The following is a 13,639-nucleotide window of genomic DNA, read 5'->3' as shown; positions in this document are numbered from 1 at the left end:
TATATATATATATATATGGAGGAGAGTTCCCCAGAGCCACAGTATTGTAAATCACACATACTTACAGACTGCTTAAATTCATTTAATTGCATCTGGAGACCCTGGGCTTTGTCAAGTTCCTTTTTCATTTCATTCACGTTTCGTTTGAATTCTGTGACCTCCAAGCGCAGTGAGCGGCGTTCCACTTCTGCTGCGTGCAGTCTTTGTGTAAATCCAAATATTTGCTTCTGTAATGATGCTGTGCTTTTCTATTGTTAATCAAGAGCAATTTTACGAGCAGTAACTACAGGTTTACTAATAAGTCAATAGCAACAGCCACTTTACCAACTTAAATTAAATGTATCTTGGATTATACAGAGAACAATACTAGCTGTAACTGACACTTAGAGGTGAAAGCTTTATTTTTTATGTGACCAATAATTTGGTTGATATGAAATGAACAACCAACGAAAATAAATAATCTAATGGCTAGAAAAGGGAGTTGACATTTGTTTATGTCTCATAGCATTCTGTTGCAGTCTACTTACAGAAAATAGTAAAATCACAACTCATGCCAGAACTTTTGTATTTGGATATTTTAGCCACTCGGAAGTGCTATTATGTACTACATTAAAGATTACATGAAATCTAAAGGAAATCTAAATACATTCATGCACAACTAATTTAAACTACAAATGAGTGTGATTCAGAGTTAAATTTACAATCCAAAAGTCACTATTTAATGAAATCGCATACATACCAAAATGGGCACATGGCCACGTAGACCATACTTCAGGGCCAGCGTATTTACTTTATGAAGTCCACAAGCCAACCTCTGAACCAGAGAATCTTTTTCTATGTATGTAATACTCCTGCTACTATGTAAAGGTATACTCTCCATGGCCAGACTAACTTTATCCATGAGTTTTGCAAAAGAATTCTTGGCTGCACCTATGAGTAAATGTCCACAAATTCTGGAATTTGGATCTTCGGGGGGGAAAAAAAGAAAAAAGAGACAGAAAAGATGTGAACTGTCTCTTGCTCATTTCACAACTCTGCCAATCGCAACACAATTAAAATATTTTCTCAATTATATAATTCCCATTCACCTGTAGTGATTCATTCAGAAAGTCCCCTCCCACATTAATTTTCACTATGCAAAAAGGAATGCAGAAAATAGCTCACCTACTGAACATTTCTAAAGAAAATCTGCATGTATTTACATTATATCATTTACACTGAACACAATGACACTAAAAATTCATCATCACTCTTTTCGTTGTTTTAAAACCTAATATAAATTCATTTTCCATTTACAACTACTGAAGCTTGTTACCTTAATGTCATACTATTTGTATTCTCAGACAAGAAAATATAATTTGCCTTAGTCCAAGGCAATTAAAATTTTACAACGACAATTACTTATTTCCCCACAGGATTTTGGTAATCATCCCTCTCACATAATGGACTTAAGGTCCCAGCATATCCAACATGGCCTGCTTGCTGCTAGATTCATCAGGTCTGTAATTAATAATTGTGTTTAATGTTGATAAATAAAATTGTCAGTGCACTTTCTACTAATTGGTATTCCAGATAATGGTTAATAGGTTTATTTATGCCTTAATAAAAGTCGTGTAATTTAGTTTTCCCTCTGCTAGGCAGGTCTTAATCTGTCATTACTTGTTTTATGATACTATCTGTGTAAATGACAAGCATGGAGAGATTATTTAAATTCAGTAGTATACCATTCTACATTTCAGGAGCCTCTGCTGTTGGAATTAACTTAAATTTTGTCTTTACATCATAAACACAAAAAAAGATATTTGGCCAGTTTTATCCAATAGAAAAATGTTTTATAATTCTAAGAATACATAGGTTCAACAGTAAAGAACAACATTGGCTGAGAAGGTGATCAATCAGTGGTTTTCTAAGTCAGAAAGAAAAATCTCACAGAGGCCCTGTGTTCAAAAATGTGAGGCTTCTTTTATTTCTTTATTCCTCAGCAGATAAAAGGAAAGATAAATTTTTAAATTTATGCAGCAGTCATGGGGTACCTGGGTCGGTTAAGCATCAGACTCTTGATTTTGGCTTAGGTCATGATCTCAGCGTCATGGGATTGAGCCCTGCACCGGGCTCAGCGCTCAGCAGGGAGTCTGCTGGAGATTCTCTTTCTCCCTCTCCCTCTGCCCCACCCTCTGCTAGCATGCTCTCTCTCGAATAAATAAATAAATAAATCTTTTTTAAAAATTTATGCAGCAATCAGATTTTGGAAACCACAACTGCCTAGAAGTTATACATAAAATAAAAATTATAAATTGAATAAAAGCATAATACCCTTCATGTAGAATTTATTTCTATTAGTTACTGATGCATTAACTTCTAACAATATAAGGTGATATAAGTTTAATTCTATATACCTCTCATAAACATACTCTCTAAGAATCCCATTGACAGAAGGCATATAAACTATAATTAAAATACACAGTTCCTTTGTTAACAATCAATTATTTAAATAAGTCATGAATAAAAAAGAGTTCAGTAGCTTCACATACCAATTAACATAAAATTTGGAACAACTGATTTAAAAGAATTGTTAAACTAATGTTTAATAGGTCATTGAAAAAATAAACAGTAAAAGTCATTTTACCTATAACATTCAATATTATAGATCATTCCAGTGCCTAATATATGTATTCCCTGCGTCTCAACTGGCTTTCAACTCCTTAACTGTGTCTTTTGTTATCTCAGTAAACTCTGTGTTTGCACTGTGCCAGACTAGCATATATGGATATTTTGTATGTGTTTATTGGATTAATTGTACTTCATTTTACTTTCATAACAGCTGCAGCATGCTGAATATAAGGATGCATTCAATAATACCAAGAAAGACACACAGATCAATGGAACAGAACAGAGAACCCAGAAATGGACCCTCAACTCTATGGTCAACTAATCTTTGACAAAACAGGAAAGAATATCCAATGGAAAAAAGACAGTCTCTTCAACAAATGGTGTTGGGAAAATTGGACAGCCACATGCAGAAGAATGAAACTGGACAATTTCCTTACACCATACACAAAAATAGACTGAAAATGAATGAAAGATCTAAATGTGAAACAGGAATCCATCAAAATCCTAGAGGGGAACACAGGCGGCAACCTCTATGATCTCGGCCACAGCAACTTCCTGCTAGACACATCTCCAAAGGCAAGGGAAACAAAAGCAAAAGTGAACTACTGGGACTTCATCAAAATAAAAAACTGCTGCACAGCAAAGGAAATAGTCAACAAAACTAAAAGGCAACCTATGGAATGAGAGAAGATATTTGCAAATGATATGTCAGATAAAGGACTACTATCCAAAATCTATAAAGAACTTATCAAATTCAACACCCAAAAAATAAATAACCCAGAAATGGGCAGAAGACATGAACAGACATTTTTCCAAAGAAGACATCCAAATGGCCAGCAGACACATGAAAAAATGCTCAGCGTCAATTGGCATCAGGGAAATACAAATCAAAGCCACAATACCACCTCACACCAGTCAGAATAGCTAAAATTAACAAGTCAGGAAACAACAAATGTTGGTGAGGATGCAGAGAAAGGGGAACCCTCTTACACTGTTGGTGGGAATGCAAGCTACTGCAGCCACTCTGGAAAACAGTATGGAGGTTCCTCAAAAAGTTAAAAATAGAGCTACCTTATGACCCAGCAAATTGCACCACTAGGTATTTACCCAAAGGATACAAATGTAGTGATCCAAAGGGGCACATGAACCCCAATGTTTGTAGCAGCAATGTCCACAATAGCCAAACTATGGAAAGAGCCCAGATGTCCATCAACATATGAATGGATAAAGAAGATGTGGTGTGTATATATACAATGGACTATTACTCAGCCATCAAAAAGGATGATATCTTACCATTTGCAATAAGGTATATGAAACTGGAGAGTATTATTCTGAGCAACATTAGTCAATCAGAGAAAGACACATGGTTTCCCTCATATTGGAATTTAAGAAACAAAACAGAGGATCATGGGGGAAGGGAGGGAAAAATAAAACAAGATGAAATCAGAGAGAGAGACAAACCATAAGAGACTCTTAACTATAGGAAACAACCTGAGGGTTGCTGGAGGGGAGGTGGGTGGGGGGATGGGGTAACTGCGTGATGGGCATTAAGGAGCGCACGTGATGTAATGAGCACTCGGTGCTATATGCAATTGATGAATAATCGAACTCTACATCTGAAGTTAATGATACACTATATGTTAATTAATTGAATTTAAATAAGATTAAAAAAGAAAAATATTTTTAATATTTTAATGGTATGTCAAAAGTTATTCTTTACATTTTTTTAATTTTCTTAAATTTTATTATGTTATGTTAATCACCATTACATCATTAGTTTTTAATGTAGTGGTCCATGATTCACTGTTGGCGTATAACACCCAGTGCTCCATTCAATACGTGCCTTCTTTAATATCCATCACTGGGCTAACCCATCCCCCCACCCCCTCCCCTCTAGAACCCTCAGTTTGTTTCTCAGAGTCCATAGTCTCTCATGGTTCGTCTCCCCCTCCAATTTCCCCCCCTTCATTTTTCCCTTCCTACTATCTTCTTTTTTATTAACATATAATATATTATTTGTTTCAGAGGTACAGGTCTGTGATTCAACAGTCCTACACAATTCACAGCGCTCACCACAGCACACACCCTCCTCAATGTCTATCACCCAGCCACCCCATGCCTCCCACCCCTCACCACTCCAGCAACCCTCAGATTGGTTCCTGAGATTAAGAATTCCTCATATCAGTGAGGTCATATGATACATATCTTTCTCTGATTGACTTATTTTGCTCAGCGTAATACCCTCCAGTTCCATCCACGTCATTGCAAATGGCAAGATTTCATTCCTTTTGATGGCTGCATAATATCCCATTGTATATCTATACCACATCTTCTTTACCCATTCATCTGTCAATGGACATCTTGGCTCTTTCCATAATTTGGCTATTGTGGACATTGCTGCTATAAATATCGGGGTGCATGTACCCGTTTGGGTCCCTACGCTTGTATCTTTGGGGTAAATACCCAGTAGTGCAATTGCTGGGTCGTAGGGTAGCTCTATTTTCAACTTTTTGAGGAACCTCCATACTGTTTTCCAGAGTGGTTGCACCAGCTTGCATTCCCACCAACAGTGTAGGAGGGTTCCCCTTTCTCCACATCCCCGCCAACATCTGTCCTTTCCTGACTTGTTAATTTTAGTCATTCTGACTGGTGTGAGGTGGTATCTCATGGAGGTTTTGATTTGGATTTCCCTGTTGCTGAGCAATGTTGAGCCCTTTTTCATGTGTCTATTGGCCATTTGGATGTCTTCTTTGGAAAAATGTCTGTTCATGTCTTCTGCCCATTTCTTGATTGGATCATTTGTTCTTTGGGTGTTGAGTTTCATAAGTTCTTTATAGATTTTGGATACTAGCCCTTTATCTGATATGTCATTTGCAAATATCTTCTCCCATTCTGTCGGTTGTCTTTTGGTTTTGTTGACTGTTTCTTTTGCTGTGCAAAGGCTTTTTATCTTGATGAAGTCCCAATAGTTCATTTTGCCCATTTTGCCTTTGCTGATGTTGCTAGGAAGAAGTTCCTGTGGCTGAGGTTGAAGATTGCTGCCTTGTTCTCCTTTAGGATTTTGATGGACTCCTGTCTCACATTTAGGTCTTTCAATCATTTTGAGTCTATTTTTGTGTGTGGTGTAAGGAAATGGTCCAGTTCTTTATATTTTTTAAAGATTTTTTTATTTATTTATTTGTCAGAGAGCAGGCAGAGGGAGAAGGAGTCTCCCCGCTGAGCAGGGAGCCCAATGAGGGACTCAATCCCAGGACCCTGGAATCATGACCTGAGCAAAAGGCAGATGCTTCACTAACTGAGCCACCCAGGTGTCCCAAAAGTTATTCTTTTAAATAAACAAGATAAAAGCTCATCATTTTAGGAAATTTTCAAGCATATCAAAGTAATAAAATTTTCACAAAGAGCCTATAAAAGCAAAAATCAATTATAATTGAATTTTAATGAATAGCAGTTTTTTACTATATAATAGAAACAAATTTGTGTAGGCACTAACCACTCTGAAAGGTGAAATTGAGTGACAATATAATTCTACAAGGCATTCTTCTGAATTTTTAAGAAGTGGGAAAGAGGCATAAGTTCCTGCCTGCTGACTCTCCAGGAATTACAGAAAGAGCACTAAATAATTTATGCTTTGATGAGTGAGAAGTGTTTTTGTGACATACTTCACATTATACAGTATAGAGTACAATTAATTCAACATTAAATAAATGAAGAAACAAAAAAAACCCTCTAGTGACACAGTTGTAGGATTATTTGTATAATGATATAGAAATACGAGACAAAAATAAGGTCACTGAAATTTCTCATGTCTACTCTGGTCTAAACTGTTTAAATGCTTGCTACGTTTAACAAATTCTTGTTTATGTAAAATACATCTGTTAATCACTTTCCCTCTATTTAATAGCATGTGTCTTTTGAGAAAGAAGAGGACTCTATTGGACTTTTTCCAATAGCAAAGGCAGTATCATATACTTAAGATTAAAATCTTTAAGACAAATTCATAAAGAATTGGTTTGACCGGTAATTCTAAACCTGTGAGCTGCAAATCTTGGGGCAGGGGTAGGGGAGGCTGAAGAATTATTTCAAGGGTTCCATCACTTTTAACTAAAGCAACCATTGCCATCTTGATCTTTATTTAACCCTAAAAAAATATACAGCATGAATAATATATGCCCGTGATGTTGTGGGTAATAAATTAAAAGTCCTTTAAAACATTATCAAAGTCAACTGCTACTGAAAATACAACTATCATCTGGGGAGAGAGCAGTCTACAATATGTCTTATCAAAATGGAGTCCTCAAACTTAGAAAGATTGAGAAACACTCCTTTATTGAAAATGGGGATTCATGAGTAATGATTTAATTAGTACATATGTAATACAAAATTATTTAATTTACTCATAATGTTGGTCATGAGTATAATATTAATAACAATGAGTAATAATATAATAACAACAAATGTTAATCATGAGTAATGCTAACGCCTTAAATTCCAACTCAGCTCCACACTTGGGAATATTTTGTCATCCTTGACATATCTGTCTCCCTTACCATCTCCCCCACATCCCATCCTTAATATTTCTCCAATCTATTCAATGTTCTCTGTGATCATGACCATATCTTATCTGTATTCTTGCAAGAGTCTCCCTACTCTTCTTCAGTCTTTCCCTTCTTCAACCCATCCTCCACCATAGGCAAAGTGTCTTCTAAAACACAAATATGAGGGGCACCTGGGTGGCGCAGTTGGTTGAGGATCTGACTCCATTTTGGCTCAGGTCATGGTCATAAGATCAAACCCCGCGTTGGGCTCCATGCTGGGTTGGAGCCTGCTTAAGATTCTCTCTCTCCCTTTCCCTATGCCCCAACCCCAAACCCCCACTTGCACATGGATGTGTGCTCTCTCTCTCTCAAAAATAAAATAAAATAATAAAATAAAATAAAACACAAATAGGATCTTTTCACAACTGCTGCTTTTACGCCTGGGTGAAGATCTAGGAATAAATTTCAAACACCTTAAAACATGCCCTATAAGGCCCTACATGATCTGATCCCTGCTTACTTTTCCAGGAAGACTTTTCACTATTAACACTTTCATAAGCAACTCTCTTCAAGTGATACCAACACATCACAATCTTAATTCAAAAATAATGCTTGTGTCTCCAAACCGCTAATAATTTGGGAAATATGAATGTGGACATCGTTTTCAAACATGGGAGGCAATCATTATGGCAAGATGTTTGCTTCAAAGCAGTGTTTTAACTAAAAAAAAAAAAAGGAAAAAACAACTATGAAAATAGCTCAAAATATTATAAGCAAAAGTAATGACAATTTGTCTTACCATATTTTAAAATATCAAGATGTACATATGAAAAAAAATAGCATGATACTGGTATTATCTCTTTCCCTATCTCTTCTTAAGAGATAGGGAAAATAATGGAATAGACAGAGAGACAGGAAATAGATCCAAGAGCATATATGCTAAATGACATATCTTACTTAATTCAGTAGGGGAAAAGGTGGGTGACTGAATTGAAAAGTATTGCAACTAGCTGATCATCTGGACACAAATAAATCTTAATCATTTCCTCACTACTTAAACCAAAAATAACCCCAGATAATCCAAGATTTAACATAAAAATTTAAAATACTAGACTGAAATATGAGCAATTCAACCTAGAAAAAGCACGAAGTAAATACTTAATAATTTAGCGATGCAAAAATTAAAATACACAAAACTAAAATACACACTGTAAAATTTACATGAAAAAAATTATTTAAATACGGAGCAAAGTGTTAATACATGTGATACAGAAGTTCTTATAATTCCATAAGAAACAAACACACACCCCTGTATATGAACATAATGAGATAATTGTAAAAGAATATGAATGAGTGTAGAACAAATGAAAAAATTTGCAACCTAACAACAAAAAATGCAAATAAGTAATAACATAGTTTCTTTTACCTTTCAAATTAATAAAGATGAAAAAGATTGTCATAATTTAATGTGCCAAAGGCATTATGGGGAGACCAGCACTCTCGGTACCAATCATGGGAGTGTAAGGCAAGGCAACTTTCATGAAAGGCACACTGGAGATTCTTTCCAAATGTAAAATATGCAAAACTCATTTCTCAGGAATTTAGCCAAGGAAGTAACTGTGCAAACATAAATTGTTTTTGCACAAACATGTTAATTACATCACAGTTCATTATAGTATTGCTTAAAATCATGGAAATTTTTAAGAAAAGACACCAATATCCACCAATAGGGAATTCACAGAGTAAACTACAGTACATATAAACCATGGGGTAGTATGTGACCAAATACAATTAATAAAGTATACCTCCTTTATTGACATGCAAATACATTTAATTGTCCATTGAATAGAAAAAAATTACAATGAGGCACAATTGTATGATTGTATGATTCCCTCATGTGAGACTGTGTGTCTGTGTGTATCCATGTTTATACACGTTTGGGTGATCTGCAGAATCTGTACACAGAGTAGCTCGTATATATAAAGATACCATGTTAGGCAACAGGGATGGGAAACCTATAACACTGATTAAGAATCAATAGCTCTTATTTCTATCTGCATTATTTATAAATAATACTAAAGATATAAATGCCCAAAAACAGGACAATCCAAAAATATATCTCAACTCAGACAAACAATATTCGGGGGAATGATTAGAAGAAAGCAAATTTTATTGAAATGCAGTTATCAACCCATTTTAAGTGTGGCTATTAATGTATTATAAGTAAGGCAATATACTTAAAATATAGACTAACTAAAGTTAATTTTTTAAGGGGCGAGAGGGATGGGGTGGCTGGGTGATGGACATTGGGGAGGGTATGTGCTATGGTGAGTACTGTGAATTGTCTAAGACTGATGAAACACAGACCTGTACCCCTAAAACAAATAATACATTATATGTTAATAAAAAAAATTTTTAAGGGGCGCCCAGGTAGCTCAGTCGGTTAGGCGGCTGCCTTGGGCTCAGGTCATGATCCCAGGGTCCAGAGATCGAGTCCCGCATCAGGCTCCCTACTCAGCGGGGAGTCTGTGTCCCTCTCCCTCTGCCCCTCCTCCTGCTCATGCTCTCTCATAAATAAATAAAATCTTTTTAAAAAATCAAATAAATTCAAAAGTTACTGTGTAAGTTTTTGTCCTAAAGTCAGTGAATTCATCTCTGGTTCTGTCAATATATTCAATACGATTTACATCTTAAAGAAAAAGGATTGTGAATCCATAGCTCAAATCTGATGCTCTGCATTTGAAAGCTGCTAAGAGAGTATATCTTAAAAGTTCTTATCACAGGAAAAAAAATGTTTTTGTGACTAGGTATGATGACAAATGTTAACTAGTCTTGCTATAGTGATTATTTAGCAATATATACCAATACTGAACCATTATGTTGTACACCTGAAATTAATATGTAAATCAGACCTCATTTTTTTAAAGTGGCTGGCATATAATAGATGCTCAATAAATACTTATTGAATGGATGAAAAAAACTGATGCTATGAAGATAGAAGGAACTTAACTTCGTGTTGGGTTTTTTTTTTTCCTCAGTTTTATCAAGAAAATATTGACATATGTCACCGTATAAGTTTAAGGCATATAACATGATGGTTTAATTTACATATAGTGTGAAATAATTACCACAATAGGTTCAGATAGCACCCATCATCTCATATAGATACAATAAAAAGAAAAGAAAAAAGAAAAAAGAAAAAAAAAGTTCTCCTTTTAAGAATGAGAACTCTTAGGATTTACTCTCTTAACACCTTTCCTATACAGTTAACTCCTGTCACCACACTATACATTGCATCCCTAGGACTTATTTATCTTCTTACTGGAAATTTATACCTTTAGCCACCTTCCACTAATTCCCCCTCACCCTACCTTCCACCTCTGGTAACCAACCTCAAGTCTGATTTCTTCCTCTATCAGTTTGATTTTTGGTTTTGGGTTCGTTTTGGTTTTTTGTTTGTTTTGTTTTGTTTTTTTTTCAGACATAAGAGAGAGCATACAGTGTTTGCCTTTCTCTGATTATTTCCTTTAGTATAATGCCTTCAAGGTCCATCCAAATTGCTGCAAATGGTAGGTTTTCATTTTTTTATGGCTGAATAATATTCTTTTGTATATATACCACAACTTCTTTATCCAGTCATCTGTCAGTGGACACTTAGGTTGTTTACATGTCTTAGCTATTGCAATTGGTGCGTGGGGTACAGATACCTTTTCAAGTTAGTGTTTTCATTTCCTTTGGATATATTCCTGGAAGTGAAACTGCTGGATCGTATGGTAGTTGTCTTTTTATTTTTTGAGGATCCACTATATTATTTTCCATAGTGGCTGTATCAATTTACAATCCCACCAACAGTGCACAAGGGTTCAATTTTCTCCACATTCATACCAGCATTTGTTATCTGTCTTTTTGATGATGGTCATTCTAACAGGCATAAGGTGATATCTCATTGTGGTTTTGTTTGCATTTTCTAATGACTATTAATAGCATCTTTTCACGTACCTGTTGGCCTTTTGTATATCTTCTCCGGAAAAATGTCTATTCTGGTCCTTTGCCCACTTTTTTAATTGGGTTATTTGGTTCTTTTGCTATTGATTGTATTTGTTCTTTATATATTTTGGATATTAACCCCTTATCAGATATATGGTTTGCAAAATTATTTCCCGTTCTGTAGGTTGTCTTTTCACTTTGTTGATAGTTTCTTTTGTTGTACAGAAGTTTTTACTTTGATGTGGTCCTACTTGTTAATTTTTATTTTGTTGCTTGTGCTTTAGGTGTCATATCCAGAGAATCATTATCAACACCTACGTCAAGAAGCCTTGTTTTTCTCTAGGAGTTTCATAGTCTTAGGTCTTATATTTAAGTCTTTAATCCATTTCAAGTTAATTTTTGTGAGTGGTATAAGATAAGGGTCTAGTTTCATTCCTTTATATGTGAATATCCAATTATCCCAGCACCATTTATTGAAGAAACTGTCTTCTGTCTGTTGACTATTCCTGGCTCCCTTGTCAGATATTAGCTGACCATACATGCTTGGGTTTTCAATTTATGCCTTTGGCTCTTGATTCTGTCCCATTGGTCTATCTGTCTATTTTTATGCCAATAGTATATGTTTTGATTACTATAGCTTTATAGTATAGCTTGAAATCAGGAAGTCATGATGCTTCCTGTTTTGTTCCTCTTTCTCAAGATTTCTTTGGCTATTTAGGGTCTCTTGTGGTTATAAGTTCTCAGAGTACTTTTTCTACTTCTATTTTTTTTAAAAAGCCATTGGAATCTTGATAGGGATTGCACTGAATCTACTGATGGCTTTTGCTCATATGGATACTTCAACAATATTAATTCTTCTAATCCACGAAAACAGGGTACCTTCCCATCTATTTGTGTCTTTGATTTCCTTCTTCAATGTTTTTTTTTTAAGATTTTATTTATTTATTTGACAGAGAGAGAGAGCACAAGCAAGGGAAGCAGCACATAGAGGGACAGGGAGAAGCAGGCTCCCCGCTGAACAGAGAGCCCGATGCAGGGCTCAATATCAGGACCCTGGGATCATGACCTGAGCTGAAGGCAGCCGCTTAACCAACTGAGCCACCCAGGCGCCCCATGATTTCCTTCTTCAATGTCTTATGATTCTCAGATTAAAGACCTTCCCCTCCTTGGTTAAATTTATTTCTAAGTATCTTATTGGTTTTGATACTACTGTATATGGAATCAATTTCATTATTTCTTTTTCAGAAAATTGGTAGTGTCAGTAACTCTTTTGAAAGAGTTCTGAAATGTTTCCAGGTGTTTGCAGGTTACACTTTCAAAGAAATAACAGAGAATTTTGTAGTTGGGGACTACTAGAAAAAAACATAAACATGAAAAACATAGAAGCTCACTTGGATGAATGAACAACTACTAGGAACAAAGCTGTTCTGATACTTATGCAGAAAAATTGCACCAGCGTCCATGTGTACACCAAACACTGTGATTACACGTCATGTATGTGATGAGTCTCATGATCACTGCTTAGCAAAGATGAGCATAAGCTGTATCTGGAGATAGCTGCAACAACTGTATTACAACATGAAAATATCAGTGGTTTTGTTCAGTAACAAAGTCACTACATTGCTAATACAATCATGATCTGTCATCAGCACTCATAATTGAAGGGAATGTCAAAGTTCAGTTAGTGGTTAGTGAAACAAGATGTAATTTTTTCTATCCAAGTCCACAGATGCATCTCCACCCCTGCTTCCAAATTCTACCCATGGATCCTTTTGAGAAGGGTTCTGTGAGCCCAAGGTTAAGAGATCTCTTATCTAAAGAATATGCTACCCAACTGTTAAATCTATATCCTTGAGCCTCTGCCTCTGTGTCAACTTAAATAATAAGAAAGCTGCATACCCGGAGAAAGGGGAACCCTGCTACACTGCTGGTGGGAATGCAAGCTAGTGCAGCCACTCTGGAAAACAGTATGTAGGTTCCTCAAAAAGTTGAAAATAGAGCTACCATATGACCCAGCAATTGCACTACTGGGTATTTACCCCAAAGATACAAATGTAGGGATCCAAAGGGGTACGTGAACCCTGATGTTTATAGCAGCAATGTCCACAATAGCCAAACTGTGGAAAGAGCCAAGATGTCCATTGACAGATGAATGGATAAAGAAGATGTGATACACACACACACACACACACACACACACACACACACACACACACGAATATTATGCAGCCATCAAAAGGAATGAAATCTTGCCATTTGCAATGACGTGGATGGAACTGGAGAGTATTACGGTGAGCGAAATAAGTCAATCACAGAAAGACATGTATCATATGACCTCACTGATATGAGGAATTCTTAATCCCAGGAAACAAACTGAGGGTTGCTGGAGTGGTGGGGGGTGGAAGGGAAGGGGTGGCTGAGTGACAGACGTTGGGGAGGGTATGTGTTATGGTGAGTGCTGTAAATTGTGTAAGACTGTTGAATCACAGACCTGTACCTCTGAA

At 36.0% G+C, this 13,639-nt stretch overlaps 1 protein-coding gene across 8 annotated transcripts in view; it reads right to left on the bottom strand.

Moving 5' to 3' along the window:
• The window catches only part of CCDC171 (coiled-coil domain containing 171), a 316,432-nt gene that overhangs the window by 142,366 nt on the left and 160,427 nt on the right, over window positions 1–13,639 (bottom strand). For all 8 annotated transcript variants that reach the window (XM_073880818.1, XM_025887898.2, XM_073880822.1 and 5 more), the window contains 2 exons: window positions 740–966; window positions 66–248 (listed from right to left, as the gene is read on the bottom strand). In XM_073880818.1, coding sequence (XP_073736919.1) covers window positions 66–248; window positions 740–966 — 410 coding nt within the window. The remainder of the gene's footprint in view (window positions 1–65; window positions 249–739; window positions 967–13,639) is intronic.

The sequence above is a fragment of the Callorhinus ursinus genome, unplaced genomic scaffold (assembly GCF_003265705.2).
Source record: "Callorhinus ursinus isolate GAN/ISIS: 27379988/994484 unplaced genomic scaffold, GSC_fseal_2.0 scaffold39, whole genome shotgun sequence".
NCBI lineage: Eukaryota > Metazoa > Chordata > Mammalia > Carnivora > Otariidae > Callorhinus > Callorhinus ursinus.
The sequence above is the reverse complement of the archived record's forward strand: the minus strand, read 5'-3'. Positions and strand labels throughout refer to the sequence as shown.